This window comes from Silene latifolia, chromosome 11 (assembly GCF_048544455.1).
Source record: "Silene latifolia isolate original U9 population chromosome 11, ASM4854445v1, whole genome shotgun sequence".
NCBI classification, from domain to species: Eukaryota; Viridiplantae; Streptophyta; class Magnoliopsida; order Caryophyllales; family Caryophyllaceae; genus Silene; species Silene latifolia.
Window position 1 is genome coordinate 19,382,286 of NC_133536.1, and position 19,275 is coordinate 19,401,560.

At 39.0% G+C, this 19,275-nt stretch overlaps 2 protein-coding genes across 3 annotated transcripts; one reads left to right on the forward strand and one right to left on the reverse strand.

Annotated features, from left to right (window-relative positions):
* Positions 1 to 4,793: 4,793 nt before the first annotated feature.
* LOC141613047 (uncharacterized) lies at positions 4,794 to 5,339 on the reverse strand. Its single transcript, XM_074431782.1, has one exon. It carries the CDS (start codon positions 5,337 to 5,339, stop codon positions 4,794 to 4,796), a length of 546 nt encoding a protein of 181 aa, XP_074287883.1.
* Positions 5,340 to 9,481: 4,142 nt separating this feature from the next.
* Positions 9,482 to 12,565, forward strand: LOC141611296 (putative F-box/kelch-repeat protein At3g17570). Of its 2 annotated transcripts, none has more exons than XM_074429808.1 (2): positions 9,482 to 9,732; positions 10,970 to 12,565. In XM_074429808.1, exon 2 carries the CDS (start codon positions 11,051 to 11,053, stop codon positions 12,275 to 12,277), a length of 1,227 nt encoding a protein of 408 aa, XP_074285909.1. In that variant the 5' UTR covers positions 9,482 to 9,732; positions 10,970 to 11,050; the 3' UTR covers positions 12,278 to 12,565. The 2 variants fall into 2 exon arrangements, with proteins under 2 accessions (XP_074285909.1, XP_074285908.1); XM_074429807.1 differs by having other exon boundaries at positions 9,483 to 9,732; positions 10,954 to 12,565.
* Positions 12,566 to 19,275: the final 6,710 nt, after the last annotated feature.

The window sequence follows — 19,275 nt, forward strand, 5'->3', positions numbered from 1 at the left end:
GACGGGAGTTTTGGTGGAACTCCTAAGGTGAAGCCGCCCACACCCCTCAAGTATAGTGGGGCGAGAGATTCGAAGGAAGTCGATAACTTCATCTTCGACATGGAACAATACTTCCGAGTGAGTGCGCTCGATGAAGGTCTAAAGGTCAGTACCGCGAGTATGTACCTAAAGGACGACGCCAAACAATGGTGGCGCTCGAAGCATGCCGAGATCGAGGCAGGAACCATTAGACTAGAGTCATGGAATGATTTCAAACGACTCTTCAAGGAACAATTCTACCCGGAGAACACCGATTTCCTAGCTCGAAGGAAATTAAAGAACTTGAAACATACAGGCTCGATTCGCGATTATGTGAAAGCATATTCGGCTTGTATGTTGGAGATAGCGGACATGACCGAGAAGGATCGGGTGTTTCAGTTTATTGATGGTTTGAAGGAGTGGGCTCAGCGAGAAATCATGCGACAACGACCTGAGTCCCTCGCAACTGCGATGACAGCTGCTGAAAGGCTAGTTGACTATTACACGGAGCGGAAACCTCCCGGGAAGGGGATTCGCTGCAACGGGCGGAAGCAACCAAAGGTTTGGAGGGACGACTTCACAAACAAGACCTCCCTCTACGAGTAATAGTCGGTTTCGTCCCGGAGGTGATAATAGGAGATGGGGTCCGACGAATTCCACTCCAACCTCTTCTAAGGGTAGTAATTCTGAAGCGTCGACTGCTAGAAAGCCGTTCGCGTGCTTCCTTTGTAGAGGACCGCACCGAATGTCCGAGTGCCCTCACCAAGGGGAGTTCAACACCCTTAAGAAGAATTTGTCCAAGATGTCGGTAGAACGTAATCCCGAGGGGATAGGCCCGATGCGAGAGGGGTGCGATGATGATGAGGCCAGTGAGCAAGGAGAAATGGCTCGAATGGGAGCATCCACATGATGTGCTCAATGGACAAAGGCGGCGAGCGCTCCGAGACCAAGTCCACGGAACTGATGTACGTGGAGATAAACGTCAATGGGAAGGCCACTCGAGCAATGATAGATACAGGAGCCTCCCATAATTTCGTCACCCCCGACGAAGCGAAGAGACTCGGAATGAAGTTGAACCGCGAAGGAGGAAGCATGAAAGTCATCAACTCCAAAGCCTTGCCAATTCAGGGCGTGGCTAGAGAAGTGGTGATCAAGATGGGCGAGTGGACGGGGAAGCTCGACTTCACCAGCGTCCCGATGGATGACTTTAAGATCGTCCTCGGCATGGATTTTCTCGAAGCGGACCCCAACCTTTACTCGGCGCGCCCATAATGGATCTTTAATAATGGTGGGATCAAAACCATGTCTTGTGAAAGCTGTTGAAACGACCGAAAGCAAAAGGGGCCACTCCTCTCGCGATGCGATTGAAGAGGGGACTTCAAAAGGGAGAGCCTACATACTTGTGTACAGTGTCCATGAAAGAAGACACCTTTGCTGAATGTGTAGACCCACAAGTAGAGAAGGTGTTAGAAGACAATAAGGACTTGATGCCCGATCAGCTACCTATGAGTCTGCCACCCCGACGTTCGGTAGACCATCAAATTGAATTGCTCCCGGGCACAAGACCTCCTGCTCGAGGGCCATATCGGATGGCGCCTCCCGAATTAGCGGAACTACGAAGACAACTAGACGATCTGATTCGCTCGGGGTCGATACGACCTTCCAAAGCTCCCTATAGAGCCCCTGTGCTCTTCCAGAAAAAACAGGACGGTAGTCTGAGATTGTGTATCGACTACCGGGCTCTGAACAAGCTAACGGTGAGGAACCGCTACCCCATCCCATTGGTAGCGGATTTGTTCGATCAATTACAAGGCGCTGTATACTTCACCAAGCTCGACCTAAGATCTGGTTATCATCAAGTTCGAATTGCCGAAGGAGATGAGCCGAAGACTGCTTGTGTGACGAGGTATGGGTCTTTTGAATGGTTGGTCATGCCCTTCGGCTTGACAAACGCCCCTGCAACGTTTTGTACGTTGATGAACCATGTTTTCCACGAGTACCTGGACAAATTCGTGGTGGTATATCTAGACGATATCGTTGTATATAGTCGCTCGTTGGCGGAACACGTAAAACACTTGGAGTTGGTGTTCGCGAAGCTCCGAGAGAACCACCTATTCGTGAAGAGAGAGAAATGTGAATTTGCCCAACCTGAAGTGAATTTCCTTGGTCACATAGTGGGCAAAGGCAAACTGAAGATGGACCCGAAGAAGATTGCCGCTATCAAGGACTGGGAACCCCAGGGAATGTGTCTGAGCTCCGCTCTTTCTTGGGGCTCGCAAACTATTATCGAAGATTCATCCGAGCGTATTCGAAAATTGCTTCCCCGCTCACCGACTTGTTGAAGAAGGATACTAAGTGGGAGTGGTCTATCGACAAGAAGAGGGCCTTTGAGAAGCTCAAGGAAGCGGTGGTACAGGAACCGGTCTTGGCGTTGCCGGATATCACGAAGCCTTTTGAAGTTGAGACGGATGCATCGATTACGCCCTCGGGGGTGCTACTCAAGAGGGTCACCCAGTGGCTTTTGAGAGCAGAAAGTTTAATGGAGCCGAGACTCGTTATGCGGTACAAGAGAAAGAACTCCTAGCTATTGTTCATTGCTTGCGGGGATGGAGGCATTATCTCTTGGGATCAAAGTTCGTTGTCAAGACTGATAATACCGCTGCGTCTCACTTCCCGACTCAGCCCAAGCTGACAAGCCGACAAGCTAGATGGCAAGAGTTGTTGGCAGAGTTCGATGTGGAATTTGCTTACAGACCAGGAGCCGCAAACAGAGTCGCTGATGCCCTAAGCCGAAGATGTGATTTGGCTACATTACACACGATTGCTCATTTGTCCACCACCACCGTGGTCACAGATATTCGAGCTAAGGCAAAGGAACACCTCGACCAAGACCCAATGGCGAGGACTCTGAAACAGTTGGCCTTAGAAGGAAAGACTCGCAAGTTTTGGGTGGAAGATGGCCTTTTATTCACGAAAGGACATCGCATCTTTGTTCCAAAGGCGGCCGGGTTGAGGAAGATGCTTCTACAGGAGTGCCATGATACCTTGTGGGCGGGTCATCCGGGATGGCAGAGAACCTTATGCCTATTGAAGAGAAGTTACTCGGCCCCGGATGAAGGATGATGTGATGGAGTACACGAAGACATGCCTCATTTGCCAGCAAGATAAGGGAGAGAAACAGGCGGGGGGTCATTAAATCCGTTGCCCGTACCTACACGACCATGGGAGAGTATCTCTATGGACTTTATCTCTGGGTTGCCGAAGGTAGGGGCGTTAAGTGTGATCCTTGTCATTGTGGATCGATTCTCAAAATACGCGACTTTCATTCCTCTTCCTAAAGCGTGTAGCGCTGAAGAAACTGCCACCATGTTCTTCAGACATGTTGTGAAATATTGGGGATTGCCTCAAAGTATAGTCAGTGACCGCGATTCTCGCTTCACGGGACTATTTTGGGGAGAATTGTTCAATCTCCTGGGTTCGAAGCTGCGGATGTCCTCAAGTTACCATCCTCAAACGGATGGCCAGACTGAACGATTCAATAGCATGCTGGAAGAGTATTTGAGACACTTTGTTGGGGCAACTCAAATGGAGTGGGTAAGACTCCTTGATGTTGCCCAATTCTGTTTTAATGTGCAGACGAGCTCTTCATGCAACAAGAGCCCGTTTGAGCTTGTTCTGGTCAACAACCGCTATTGCCTCCCACGATTGCGAGATACATATGGAGGCCGGACAAAGAAAGCCCACGAATATGTGAAAGAATGGAACGTGAATGCCGAAATTGCTCGAGCTTACTTGGAGAAAGCGTCTCGCCGCATGAAGAAGTGGGCGGATCAGAATCGGAGACCAAGGGAGTTTAAAGTAGGCGACATGGTCATGGTGAAGCTGAACAAAGAGCAGATGAGATTCCTCCGAGGACGAGACAAGCGTCTAGTGCGGAAGTACGAAGGCCCAATCCAAGTGATCAAACGGATTGGGAAGTAGCATACTGCCGGACCGCCCTGCTGGATGAAGTGTCACCCTGTCTTTCATGTGAGCTGTCTAAAGCCTTACCATCCAGATCCTGAAGATCCCACCCGCAACAAGAGCAAGCGCGCCAACATCCGCTCCAATCAACTCCCGCGACATCGGTAACCGAACCAAACATGAAGATTTTGAAGCGTTGCCGAGGACGGCAACAGATTAGGTGGGGGAGAGTGTGATGATCCGCACACTTGAACCCTTAGTTTTATTTATGCTTATGTAATTTTATTTCCCTTGTACTTTTTTTAGTAAGTAAGTTCTTAGTTTAGCTTAGTTGTAGAATAGCTTTTATTTCCATAAATGGGTATATCGCTATTCTGAACTAAACTTGTAAAATCAATGTTTCCTGCTACCAGGATGTAAATATCAAATTTCCCTCTTTGGGGAGTACTAGTCAGTCAAACATCTGCTTCCCACCAAGTTGCCTTCTTATTGCTTGTTGTTGCTTTCTTGTGAACGACTCTTGCCTTCACCTTCTAACAAGCCCGTGTGTGTCGATCGAGACTAGGATTTCGACACCCACAACCCGAGACCGATTACGAGTGCCTAGTGCTTGACAAACACTAGTGCCTAACGCTCTCGCTTTCATTCTTGTCAAAGCGTTTAGACAAAGGTGCGCGTCACGCCCCGACTCAAAGTTTCGGACCGTGACACCTAGCAATATGATTCTTCTGTTTCCGTTGACCTGCTTTACGGTGAAAAAACTTCGTATTTCTGTCTCTATTTTTCAACCAAAGGGCCCTAGATCTCTACCTCTAACATATTTCTTCTTCTTTCAACAAATGTGCAATATCTTTAGCAATCCGTCTTCGCTCCATGGCAAGATGTCGTGCCCTAACTCCTTCGTTTAACTGTTTCAAACAGTTCCTTTTTTTATTTAAATCTCGGAAAAAATTTCCAATACTGACACCTTTCCACTCTTGCAGCTCCTTCGCACAGTTACTAATAGTGTCAACAATTTTTGCCTCACACAACCCCCATTCCTTTCTAATAGCCTCTTCACACCCCTCCTCACCTACCCATATCTGCTCAAAACGGTACCTATTTCCCGTAAACTCCGCATTACCCGTCCTTCCATCCAGGACCATTTTTATAGGCGCATGATCCGACCATTCACGATAAAGATGGATAAGTCTCGCGTACGGGAACATGTTGAGCCATCCCTCAATAATCATGGCTCTATCCAACCGACATTGCCTATTATTCTCACCATCCTGCCCATTATCATAGGTAAATTCATATCCCTCAAACGTTAGGTCCCTAAAACCAATCTCGTCGACGACGTCCCCAAAATTATTCATCTGCCATTGCGCCCCCTTTCATTTCCGTCCAATACAAAATCTTATTAAAGTCACCAAAGCATAACCAAAGCTCTTGCGAAAAGGATGCAAGTATCGTAAGTAATTGCCAAGAAAGATGTCAATCCTGAATAGCAGACCATCCATAAAACCCAGTCACCCTTACCATCGAACCCCCTAACTCGACATCCATATCCATATAATGCACTAAAGCTGACCTAAGAGTGCAAGCCACCTCCTTCCTCCATATGAAGGCAAGACCTCCATATCGTCCCTCACTATCCACTCCCAGACACTCATAACCATCAAACTGTCTCGAAATATTATACATATCACGACTACTCAATTTAGTTTCACATAAGAACATAATAATCGGGAAATTCCGTCTGATAAGGTTCCGAAGACCGCCTACTGCAGCGGGGTTGCCCAGCTCTCTGCAGTTAAGGCTCAAGCAACTCATTGGGCCGGGCAGGGTTGAGTCAAGTCAACCTTTGCCTAAGATAAAGGGATGATAACTTTCTTAGCTGTAGTAACCATCTGCTCTTCCCCCTCCCTCCCCCTCTTATGGTTTGCATTTAATAACACTGTTTCACCAACGCTGCCTTTCTCCACCCTCCTAACCAGCCTTTTCCACTTCTACCCATTTATCTGTCTTTGCTCCCAAGTGGCTACCTCAGCCACACCATCTTTCGTACCACCCAACCCCACCACAGAATCCTCCATATCTACCACGGTCGCTTTTTTCGTGGCTGGTAGGGATTCTCCCACCATCTTAGCCATGCTATTACCTCCATCCCCACCTTTATCAATTTCCATTACCGTCACCTGCAATTCGTTATCCCCAACCTGTTGATCCACCCTTCCCTCATTTGCCCTCTCAATAGCCGTCTTAGACAATCTATGGGATAAAGTTATGGTTTGTAGTTTTACCACCGTCTTATCCACATCCTCCATTTGCCTTCTCTTATATCCCTCATAAACCTCCCCACTCAGGCCTTTAGACCGTCTAGTGTTGTGCTCGATAATTGGTTTCACCACTTTCCTTGGTGGGGCTCTCATCTCATCTCCATAAACCAGCTCCCCAGATTCATATGGACCATTGTCGCAATCCTTCTCTCCATGCCCTAATAATCCATAGCGATAACAAAACGTTGGTAGTTTCTCATATTTCACCTGGAAATACAAGGTACGAGCGTCCGGCATACGTATATTAACAGTCTTTTTCAGCGGTTGACGAACATCATAAAGAACCCTAATTCGGACAGCTCTTTCAATTTCCAATAATGGCCCTCCTCCGCACGAATAAATTCTCCCAATTGAGATCCAATTCGTCGTAGATTAACTTCATTCGATCATCCCTTAAGAGGGAGATCATAAACACAGGCCCAAAGTGGCAAATTATGTAACAGATCATCTTGTCTTCTAAACTAGGTTCGTTGAGACACCATACGAACTTATCAAAGTGTCATAGTTGTCCCTCAAGTACCTTCAACCTATCCCGTTCAATCTCAAATCGAAAGACAAAAATTATGTCTCTTACATCCCAAATATTACCATTAATCTTACCCTAGGGTTCCAAATTTTAATTATCGTTTCAATCGCAGCTTTTACGTTAATCGTACGTGAGGACCAAAGTTATCCTGCCAAAAGTAAAGGAGAAGTAGATTCATGCCCTACCTCGTCATCAATCTCCCATTCAAACACATCAGTACCCTTCCTTGTCTCCTGGCCAGCAACATGCTTTCCTCTGTCCCTACTCGAACTCGCCATGCTATATCAGACGCCAAGCACGCAGCAAATAACGAAGCAAATAACCAAGCAATAACCAATAAACACCCCCACAAAAATTCCCAGGAAAGACCACGATCGAAAAAAAAAACAAATAAGAAAATCGAGTTACAAACAATAGAACTGGAAACCACGTACCAAGACGATGAAAAATTGAAAATAGCCCCGAACAAGAAGGATTTAACAAAGACGTAGCTAAGACGAAACTTTCATAAGAAACCTTAGAAAGAGAGAGAAGATATTTCACTTTTGTCTTATTTAGCGTAGGGGTTATTATTTTTTACCCGTTTTAACTTTAAAACGGATATACTCCCTTCAATTCTATTCCTCTTTACTTTGGGCACAAGAATTATGAAATGGAGTATTATATTGATAAAAAGTTGGATGGGGTTTGGTGATAAGAGAGAGGGATGAATAATTAAGAGTTAAATAATGAATTGTGGGCTACAAATATTAAAGTAAGGAATAAAATAGGACTAGGTAGTATCCCGCGCTTCGCGCGGCCTGTTATAAAATTTAATTATTATAATCGAAGAAAAATAACATAATTTATATATAACCTTTAATATTTTTACTTATACATAAAAATAAATTAATCTTTCTCAAATTTAATTTTTTTAGGTTTATTTTCAATATTTTAAAATAAAATACATACAATTTTAATTAAAACTAATAAGTGATAATTTATTATGCTGATCAGCGTTTTATAAATTATTTTGTGACTAATCAAATATCATATTAATTAATATAAAATTTATTCGAATAATGCAACAATCAACATTAAGTTCTCAAATTATATCATTTCACAATACGTTAGGTTCCAAATCAATCAATATTTGTTCAAAATGATGTAAATAAAATTTTATCTAATTTTTATTTTTTTTATGTATTGCGTGTGATATTTATGTATCAAACATATAGAGTTCAAACTCAACTTATTCAAATGTTTTGATTGTGTTTTACATCTGTTATGTGTCAAACATATCTAAAAAAATTGCGCCTTTTGTATTTTTAAACAACTATATATAAATATGATGTTTAAGAGTTTACCTATAAATAAAATAGTTTAAACTTTTTCAAATAATATTTTTTGAAGTTTAACTTCAAAGTATTTAAAATATAACGTATAAAATATTTAACTAAAAGTAATATGTATCTAGTCATAATCAATATTTAGACTTGACGTGTACGTATTTTAATTGAAGATATTAAAGAAAAATGTAACATTTTTCTCTACTTTTTTTTATGTCTTTTATAATACTATATTATTTAATAATCATTACTTTTGTTTTGATTATTCAAATGCATTCGTGATCACTCTGTACATACATACTCGTACACATACTCGTTATCACACTATTTAAACCTATCAAAATCTCATATGTATTCAATTTCTCGCAATATAATTTTTTTCATTCCCACATAAAAACTTACCTATTAGTAGTTTTCTTTAAGTTATGTTTTTAAGAAATACAATGAATCTTCCAAATATATTTCTCTTAAGATTTAATGGTCTAAATTTTATAACTTTATCAAAATGTCTTTTTACGTAAACATAAAATATTATGGGACACTCACCTTAATCATCTCTACAAATCAAAATATTTCAATAAATATAATGAAAATTATACTCAATTTGAAGCATTTTTCGCAACAAACGTCATTATTTACATTTTAGGATTTTTATCAAAATAATTTTTTAATAAATTTAGAATCAAATCACCGTAATATTGAATATAATTTTATAACAAAATTTATTAAGCTGTAATTAATATTTTGCTGAGATTTATACAATATTTATTACGTTTATATTTAATGTTCAGTGTAATTAATGCTTGTATTTAAAGCTGGGTTGACACGTGGCGCATCCACAGCGCTTCAACCCAGTTTTATATATATATAAGATTAAAAGAGTTGGGTGGGTGGGGTAATAGGAGAGAGGTATGAATAAAATAAGAGTAAAAAGCTATCAAAAATAGAAAGGAGAAGAAAACCTGAATAACCGTTTTAGGAAATAGGAAAGAATATGGTGAATTGGAGGGAGTATTTTATTAGATGAGACTTATTGTTTAAATAAGAGGCCTAAAAAATATCAATGACGTTTTCAAACAAATTGACCACATTTTTATCCCAAATGACGAAAACACCCTTTTGACAATAAACGGGTTATTTCGGTTTTGGGTAAAACGGGTTGCCAGGTAAATTGGGTCTTTGCCCTGATAAAACGGGTCTTTTCGGGTCGAGACAGAATTTGATAAGTCTACTACTCTTAAGTATTATTATTCGTGATTTCAAACCATACCCATAAACAAAATAGACGCCCCCTAATAAGTTATAACCCAAAACTGCTAAATGAATATAGATAGAAAATTAGAAACTGGATTAAATTTGAGGTTTTCAACTTTAAAGAATTGACCGAGGCAGAGAAAATAAGATTTATAGTTGGTAAGAATAGACTCGGTTTTTAACTGCAATTGTCGTCATTTTTTCCCTGAATAATTTGTTAAAAACAAACCCGATAAAATAACAAACGACCGCGTATTATTCTTTCCAGTTTGAAACGGGAATATAGTTAGTACCTTAGCGTTCTCAATTATTCATCCCTTCGGTAATTCACCCTCCATCTTCCATTTAGGTTGATTAAATGTTTGTTTTGTTCGTGTTGTGCTTTCAATTTTAATGTTTTAAAGTTTATGATCCGAATTAAGGTGGAATTTTGTGCAGGTTTGGATTACAAGTATTTGTAATTGAGGATCTTGAATTCTTGATTGAAATGACAATATGGTGTCTATGTGTTCCGGTTGTTGTTAGGTGACACAAAAATAAATAATCACTCCGTCTTATTCATCTGTTTACTTTTTCAAGATCGTACTTCTAATTTGTTTGTGTAATTGCGGTTAAAGGATCTAAATAAATAATTACCCCGTCTTATTCATTTGTTTACTTTTTCAAGATTGTATTAATTTGTTTGTGTAATTGCGGTTAAAGGATCTAAATAAATAATTACCCCGTCTTATTCATTTGTTTACTTTTTCAAGATCGTATTAATTTGTTTGTGTAATTGCGGTTAAAAGATCTAAATAAATAATCACCCCGTCTTATTCATTTGTTTACTTTTTCAGGATCGTATTAATTTGTTTGTGTAATTGGGGTTAAAGGATCTAAATAAATAATCACTCCGTCTTATTAATTTGTTTACTTTTTCAATTCGTTGTGAGGAGTATTTTAATCGAAGGTAAACAATTGAGTAAAGTAATTGACTGGGACAAGGGAAGTATGTCTAATGGTGGAATTGAGGAATATCCAGCGGTATCTGATGTTGGGTTAGTAGTCCTTAGTACAGGAGATTAGAAACTAAGGGTTTGTTTGGATATAATTTTAGGAGGGAAAGGGAGGGGAGGGGGAGTGAGGGGAAGTAAAGGTACGCGAGAGGAAATAAATTATGTTTGTTTCGATACCAAAATGATTAGAGGGTGATGAAAGGGGAGGAAGAGGGAGATGGTAGAGTGGATGGAGGATGATGATGAAATGAGAGTCAAGAAAAATTTTTCTTCAAGATTTTAGTTTGGGTTAAAGGAAGGAAATTAAATCCTCTCATTCCCCTCTTCTCCCCTCCCATTTCCCTCCTTCCATATATTGTAACCAAACAAAAGAAATTAAACCCCTCCATTTCCCTCTAATTCTCTCAATCCAAACAGATAAAAGGGTAAATGACTGATTTTGTGAAATTGGGAGGTAAACTCTGACTTCGTTTATGATGTTTTTTCGGGAAATTTTATCATTTGTTTTACTGCTTTATGTTTTCTAAGTTTTATACCTCGTTTTGAAGGAAACAACTTTGACAGGCTCTTGGTCACGAGTTCTGAAAGCGAATAATGTTTGCTGGAATGATGTACTGGAAAAAATAATGAAAATTAGCCAAATAGATGGAATCCATGGAAACAACCATTCTTCCTGATGATGTACTGGAAGAAATACTGGTGAGGCTGCCGGTGAAATATTTGGTGGGATGGAAGTGTGTTTGTAAACACTGGTACGCTCTAATTGGGGATTATGACTTCGCCAAGAAACATTACCATTTTCAATATGCCATGCACAGAGCTGATAAAGACGCTGGACCTCTCTTTCTTGATTCGCCGTCAACGGCTCATTTTTACCTTTTGTCTAAAGATGGAGGTGACGATGTTGTTTTAGATATGACTGCTGATTTAGAACGTGATATTCCGCCCACATTTGGCAATGATTCTGAACTACGTAATTCATCTGCTCGATGCATAGGGGTTATAAATGGTGTTATTGGCCTTCTATGGGACCGCACTCGCTTGGCGTTATGGAATCCAGCCACTAGAGAATTTAAGGACGTTGCTCGTTGGCCAGTTATCCCTGATAATAAAGCCGCTGAACAGTTTGGTGGTGAGATTCATGGTTTTGTCTTTGATCAACAATCTAATGATTTTAAAATTTTGGGACTAATTAATTTTGATGGTGGTGATGATGTGAGTACCGTTTATGAATTCCATTTGTACTCGCTCAAGTCCAACTCTTGGAAGAGAATTAAGAAGGGTCCGAGTTGTCGTCTTAGTGTTCTTTTTTCGGTCAAAGATGCTTACTTGAGTAACGGTGTTTATTATTGGCGCACATATAAGGATATTTGGAGTTTTGAAAATCCGATCTTATCGTTTGACTTCAACACTGAAATTTTCAAGGAATTTGAACCTCCCAAGGGTTCAGGGTGTCGTAGTAATCAACATACGAGGATAATTAATGGACAGGTATTGTGCGACTGCAAGTACCAGCAGATAATAGGAAAGTATAAGGAGGGGATTGCGCTCTTTGTTACTCGTACCTTAGAAAACTTGGATTGTAGTTTTGAAATATGGGCAGTGACAAAATTTCGAGAGGATGATCATGGAGTTCCGTTGTCTTGGGAACTTGTTGTTACAGTTGATCCTATCCACTCGTTCACTTGGTCATTAACTGTAAAGGCATTTCGAGCTTATGGTGATCTGCTCGTTATGGTTCGGCGTGGGAATTATGGTGAGGACCAAGAGGCCTGCCTCTATGATCCCTCTACACACACATTCAACAATCTGGGAATAGCATTTGCTTCTTGTTATAAGTATGTGGAGAGCTTGTTTTCTGTGTCGGGATAATCTTCGTGAAGGCCGTCTTGTTGTGTTTGCAGGCACATTTCCTTTTTCTAATGTTGTTTTTATAAGCATACATGAGAGTGCAGCGTCTTCATTTACGCTGGTGATCGTGAATGTTTCCCTTGACATAAGACTCAGTTTCTACAATGTCTCTTTAGAATGGCGGAAGAAGAGTTTGTTTGCAGAAGGCATCCATTTTTTTTTTTTTTTTTTTAATTTATGGATTTTACTCTCTTACACACTTTTTCATTGTATTTTTCCATCGTATGCCCTTCTTACCCTACTACTAAACTCTTCTTTATTTTTCCCTAAAACTTGATCGAATTGCCTTAACAACTTCAACCTTGGATCTCTGGACTAAAATGAATATTAATATGAACTGCAGATCAGCAATAGTAGATGCTCAGTTAGCTACAGAAATGGCAGACTCGTTGAAGCAAAAACAACTTATTCAACACCCAATTTCATACAATATATTGTTCAGTGTCGAACTTCATACATATTATTCATTATCAGCGGCTTGACTCAATATACGAATAGTACCAAGATATAAAAGCCCCTATAATAGAGTATTCATTATGAGTATGGTCATTTAGGCATAGGCATACAATTATATTTGTACCTCAACTTTACTTGATCAGTTAGGGAATTTAATTTTGGTTAACTTAAACTCATTATCGTCACCACACTGGGAGAGCCAGCTGCGATTTGGGCAGTCTTGGATGCGAAAGGTTTGGTCCATGCAAAGATGGATCTCCTTAAGCCAGAAGGTGGTACTGATTGGCGCACAAGTTAACTGACAAAGTACTCCCAAATTGGTTTTAATAGCATTACGGATGGCATCAGGGGTCGCACTGTTTGATCCTGGCCGGATGCCTGTAACAAAAAAAAAATACGTAAGTTAAAATAAGAAAAATATTTTCTATATAATTTGTCAAAAGATATAAATAAAAGAATGTTAATACTACATAAGTAAAAAAAAAGAAAAACATTCTCTATATATCTCTAAATATAAATTAAAAAAATCTTTGTATTTAAGATCGTTGTATATGGAAAACGGATGTAATTACATGTTTCAAATATTCGGTAATACCCCCCACAAGGCCACAACTAGTGTGGTAAGTGACTATGTGAGTTGTTTTGAATCCGTTTTATACACAACGGTAGTTTTAAATCAAAATTTTATACTTTGTATTACATATCAATGTTTAGGAATGAATGAACAAGGAAAAGCACAAATAAAAGTAACCTGATTTAGCAAGGCCATTTAAGAGTTTCGGTGAATGTAGTTTTGTTAGTCGAACACCTTCCTTGAAGTAGTCCTGTACGGGCATCCCCGAACACCTTCCATGCTTGTTCCACTCGTATTCCCAAAAAGCATTCTCCCTCATGAAGTAGCTCGGCCAGTACTTCACCAAATCTTGCCTGAATGGCTGCCATTTTTGGGAACGACGGATAGTGAGTCAAATTCAGAATTGTGTTGATACGTCAGCTAGGATAAAAGCTTTGAAGATGTGGCAGGTGGTATTAAAATAAATTATTTAAAAGACTTGTTGATAGATAAGAACTACGACTTACCTTCACTACATTCCCAGAGAATTTATCGCCACCGGTACAGTTCACCAAAGAAGGATACCAACTAGGAGCCGTCGGCCATAGTCCATGTAGTTTAAAGGATTCGGGAAGAGAATCCTTTGGAACTGTGCAATCTTTATTGGGGGAGCAAACCGTGATTGGCCATTGAAAGGCAGCAATGTACGCCTTTGCTGGAGCGGGAGGAGGAGAAGCGGGTGGTGGTGGTGGTGGTGCACATACCCGGGTCACTGCAAGCTTCATGGCCATGATAATTATTACGTATTTCAACATATTTAAATTTATTTACGTTTATGCTTAGCTTCTTTCAAGTGGTGCAGTACTTATGAAGGAAAATGTGTGAATTTATAGGCAAACAACTTACTATTTTTTGAAACCTAATAGCTAATACTCAAAAGATAAATAACCATAATAATATTCTCTTTAGCCTTACTTTGCCATGTTAATCAATTTTCTCACATTTTATACAACATAATTGCTCCGTCAACGTAATGTCCACCATTATGAGTTAATCTTGGTGGTGGATGTCAATTCTTAGCCTAATTTCAGTTTTCTTCCATTTTCATCCTTGTGTAATGGATTTTTAATTTGTGTCATATTACTCAGGAAAGGAAGTCTCCTATGAGCATCCATGTGGAAGCACATGATATACAAGCATTTTAGGAATAAGTAGATTGAATTATTTACCCTCTTGCTTGTGCATTAAATGGTTGTTCACATAGCACAAATATAAGCAATCCCAAAAAGAACATTGTTTTCTAAAAAAATGAGTTTGTATTATGAGATGGCATTGAAAATTGTTCTCATATGTTATAAATGAATGAGAACATTCGGGAAAGAAAAATGGTTCAAGTTTTTGATGAGATTATGTTAATGCCTCGAAAACAAAGAACGCGAAAATTACAGATTTTACAAAACGAGAATTTATTATTCGACCAATTCGTTAATTACTTGTTGACTCTTATGTAGATAATACTCCTCAGGTTTTACTGGTAAGAATTCATTCTACAAAGCTAGCAAAATATCCATTCTACGAAATTAGCAAAAGAACCATTAATTCGGACAGTTACTCCCATGTTGAAAAAAACTATTACTGCAGAGATACTATAGTGTAAATTCATTCTACGGAGTTGGCAAAATATTACATGGAACATTTTATTTAGTTAGTGTTTTTAGTTTCTTTGTCCTACGGATGAATTCAGGCTTTTAGCTATCACTTCTACCTAGTCCAGTTGTCATGATAAAAATGAAGATCAAGAATTACTTTATATGCAGCCAATCGTTTTTGGGGTAAACTTGTCAAACAAATCAATTTAGCCAAGATTGAATATGATCATTTTCTAATGGGGTCGTTTATAATCTTATAATAGGGTCATTTTCAAGATTAGGTCAACAGAGGATTATCAACTTTGGTTGTTCTTTTCAGCTCGGACTGTACAAGATCTTTTTGGTCAAGACACCTCATAATTACATGAACAGTCAATCGTTCTTCGACTCGGTTTATAAAGAAGGGGAATGGAAAGAGGTGACGCACCTGTGAAATAAAGTGGCGTTGCACTGTTAACCATATGCCCCCATTGAACTCGCATCCCTGCTTCCTAACCAAATACCAGACAACAAATTACATGATTAGATTACGAATCAAACTTTGGATCATATTCATATCAAATTGTTACGCAGTAAGGAGTATAGTTTTATGATGAGGAGAAGTCTGCTCAAGTATGTGGCGATTCACTTTATAAATAGCGTCACAATAATAATTACTTTTCTTTATTCATTCACTTTTTCCGCACAAAGAAAAAGGAAGTCAGGCTCAATTTTGAAGCGTGACCACCCTATTATGGTGAGTAATGAGATAGATCATTACTCCCATGCATCTTCGTAAGTCTCGTCTCATCCTAAGCCCCATCTACTCTTATTCAAACGCAACGTCTTTGGATTTCCTTCCCTCCCCTCCTCTTTGGTTAAGAAAAAAAAAACAGAAAAGTTGATATTCAGTTCTTCCACGGTAAATATTGCTACAATCTCGGTAAATATTCAAGAGAACTGTGGAAAACCTTACTTTGAATCATGCAAAAGACAATGGGGATCCCAGCTCCTCCTCTTCCCCCTTTTTCCCCTTCCCCTTAACGGTATCATACCCTCCGAGTCTGAAATTTGGTTAAAAAACATCTGAATTTGAATAGTCGCTTTTAGCCTTTTACGCTTTTGATGTCAATTTCGGGAAATTTTCAGAGAAATTATGAAAGACCTTACGAATCACGCAAAAGGAAAAATAGAATTGTGGTGTGACAAGAAAAAATAGAATTGTGACTAGTCAATTTTTATACAGTATCTAAAAAAAGTGAGAATCTCAGTAAATTTTCAGAAAAATTATGAAAAAACTTACTTTAAATCATGTTAAAGGTCAATGGGGTTCTCAACATTCTCCTCCTCATCCTCGTTCACCTTCCAAAATTTGGTTAAAAAAATTTGATTGTTAAAATGTCAAAAAAATTTGATTGTTATGAGAAGCATTCCTTTGAATTATGTAAAAGGTTAATGGGGTTCTAACTTCTAAGCATTCTCCTCAACTCCTCCTACTCCTTCCCCTTTGCCTTTGCCTTCCCCTAAATACAATTTAGTCCTTTGAAGATACTAAAGTATGAAAGATAGATGAGAGTGTAACACGACTAAGCTAAAATCCCAGCAAAGGCAAGAGGATCCACGGGTATTACTAAACCTCCCACGATATTAGGTAACACGAGCTCATCAGCATATGGCCTCAATCACATACTGAATAAAGATAATAACGTATCATGAGTTTTCAGGTAAATAGTATTCCCTCCGTCCCGGTCATTTGTTGTCCTTTGGTTTTGGCACAAAGACCAAGAAAAGAGAAATGGATCAATTGCTAAATGACAAGTAGAACAAATTGAGTGTGAATGATCAAATTGCTTATCAAGTTCATTCTTAAAATAGAAAGGACAACAACTCACCGAAACACCCCAATATGGAAAAGGACAACAAATGACCGGAACAGAGGGAGTAAATGATAAATTCTTGACTAATTTGACAAAATCGGTAGTATTACAAAATACTATGTATGTTACCTGAGAGACGCCCAAAATGGTCAGGAATCCCCAAAAAGGGGTACAACATTAGCCAGGTAGTCATCAAATGTACCAAGAAGCCAATAGTTAGTTATTGTTCCAAGAGTATGGTACTCACAAATCCCCATGGAGGTGCCAAGCTTAATTGATTCCAGCCGGAGATCCATCTCGGACATTGGTTGCACCAAACACACCTAAACAAAACAAATTTAGTTAAATTACATAAAAATAAAATGAAACACACTGATGCAACAAACTTAAAAGCTCTGTAAACTGCAATTCACAAAAGAGGTTTCATGCCAGAAAATCGTGTGCCAGAGAAAGTGGTTCCAAACAATCTAGAAGATTAAATATAACCTAGAAATGCACTAATGCAGCTTAAAGACTAATCTTTGGACTAAGCTCTGCAAACTGCATTACCTTCTAGTGTCAGGTGAAACCCTTCCATCCATGTCAGAAAGAGAACCCATTACCAATAATGTCAGGTGCAATACAAGACAAATAAACCTAAAATCAAGTTTATGCTCCTGTGAGTATCCATTACCAATGGGGACAAAGTCTCGGACTCGTTATCTCTACTTTTGGAACATAACGAAATAAAGCAAAACTTAAGTTTTTTATTGCTTATTGTATTGCGAAGGTAACACAATGTCGGGTCATTTTATGATGCAATTAACACTATGGGTCACATGGAAACAATAACAAGAGGCAATGTGCGTTAATAAGATACCCAATTACTCAAAGCAAATTACTTTGATTAACTACTAAGCCCCAATTTTCTAGAACTCCACCCAAAACAATCCACAGTAACATCTGCTTGTGTGTTTTGCTTTTGGGCTTTTGCACCCCCTTTCACCTGATTAGTCATACTCTCTATTGTGGGTTTACTTATTAAATTATAACATGTGAGGATGAATTTTTGACTTCATTTTTAAGTTACTTTTCAAGTATAATATAGTTATTTCTAATGGATTAAACAAAAAAACGGCCTTACCATATAACTACTCAAGATTTTTTTCTTTTCAAATTTCTTTTACTTTTCTTCAAACGACACCTCAACCCTGTAATTCATCAAATATTCACCAAATCGCCATTATTTACTCCTTCATACTTAGCTCGCATCATACCTCTTGAGCGGCCGAGCAGGGGCAGATCCGGAATGTATGTAGGGCTAGGTCGAATACACCGGTTGTTAGTCCTGCGAAGTCGTACAATCCTACGTATGCGTAGCGTCAAATCAATGGAGAGGTCAATTTTTTTTCAAGAATTATGCGATAATGAAGTTTTCTTATAAAAAAAAATACGACTATATATTGCAAAATATATGCTCGTATAAAAATATTTTTCAAAGTAATTCATAATTTTATACTCGTACTATATTTTTTAGTAACAAATTAACAATCATCTTAACTTACGATTGCTCCCTTTCTAAATACCTTTTTTTTTTCAAAATTCTCACATGATGACAGATATTCTAATTTTTTGGGGGGAATTTAATCTAATGATACAAGTATTTATCATTAACTTTCTTCATAAAGAACAAATCATCACGGATTAACCACATTGCCTAACAATTTAATAAAGTATTCCAATTTGGCAATGCAACGAACAACCCATTAATGGATCAACTAATATGTTAGATAGAACTTTGAAAAAACAAAAATGAGTTACATAAAGTTTTTAGAAACAAAAAAGCTTTAAATAGATAGAGCTTTGAAAGAAACAAAAAATAACTCTATCTAAGAGCGGGTTTCGAACCTTCGCCACATTAATGGCAACATACTTTCAGTAACTCACTTGCTAACTGCACTAGATTGGACTATCGAATATGTAACGACGAATTTAATTTTAATTCTTAAAACATGTTGAGCTGGCTCCCCACTAGCTGGCTCCGCCCCTGCTCCCGAGAAAAACAAACATAGGCCTTTACTCGGGGCAGGACATTGTAGAGAAACATCTTGTAATATTGGGTTACAGAAACAAGACTGAAGGGTCAAAGGGGTTGCAAATAGAAAGAATTATATTCAGGACAACTTTTGGCTAATGTAGCTCATATAACAAATTAATGCTTCTATCATTCATGCAATTTTAATAACAAGTACTAATTCTACGACCACTCCCGGCAAAATTAGATTGGCATGGGCGTCCCGATCTTTGTTTGGCTATGTGATTTCACGACTTTTTGGTCACACGATTACAATGTCACAACTCCTACAAGTCTATTCAATCCATCTTACCACGATCGGTGTCACAGGATAAGCGCAAACAATTAATCTATTAGAATCTCAAGGGCGAAAACATCTCAGAAAACGAAGT

Coding starts and splice junctions, on each gene's coding strand:
- LOC141611296 (XM_074429808.1), top strand. CDS start 11,051: ATGGAATCCATGGAAACAACCATTCTTCCTGATGATGTACTGGAAGAA.
- LOC141613047 (XM_074431782.1), bottom strand. CDS start 5,339: ATGAATAATTTTGGGGACGTCGTCGACGAGATTGGTTTTAGGGACCTA.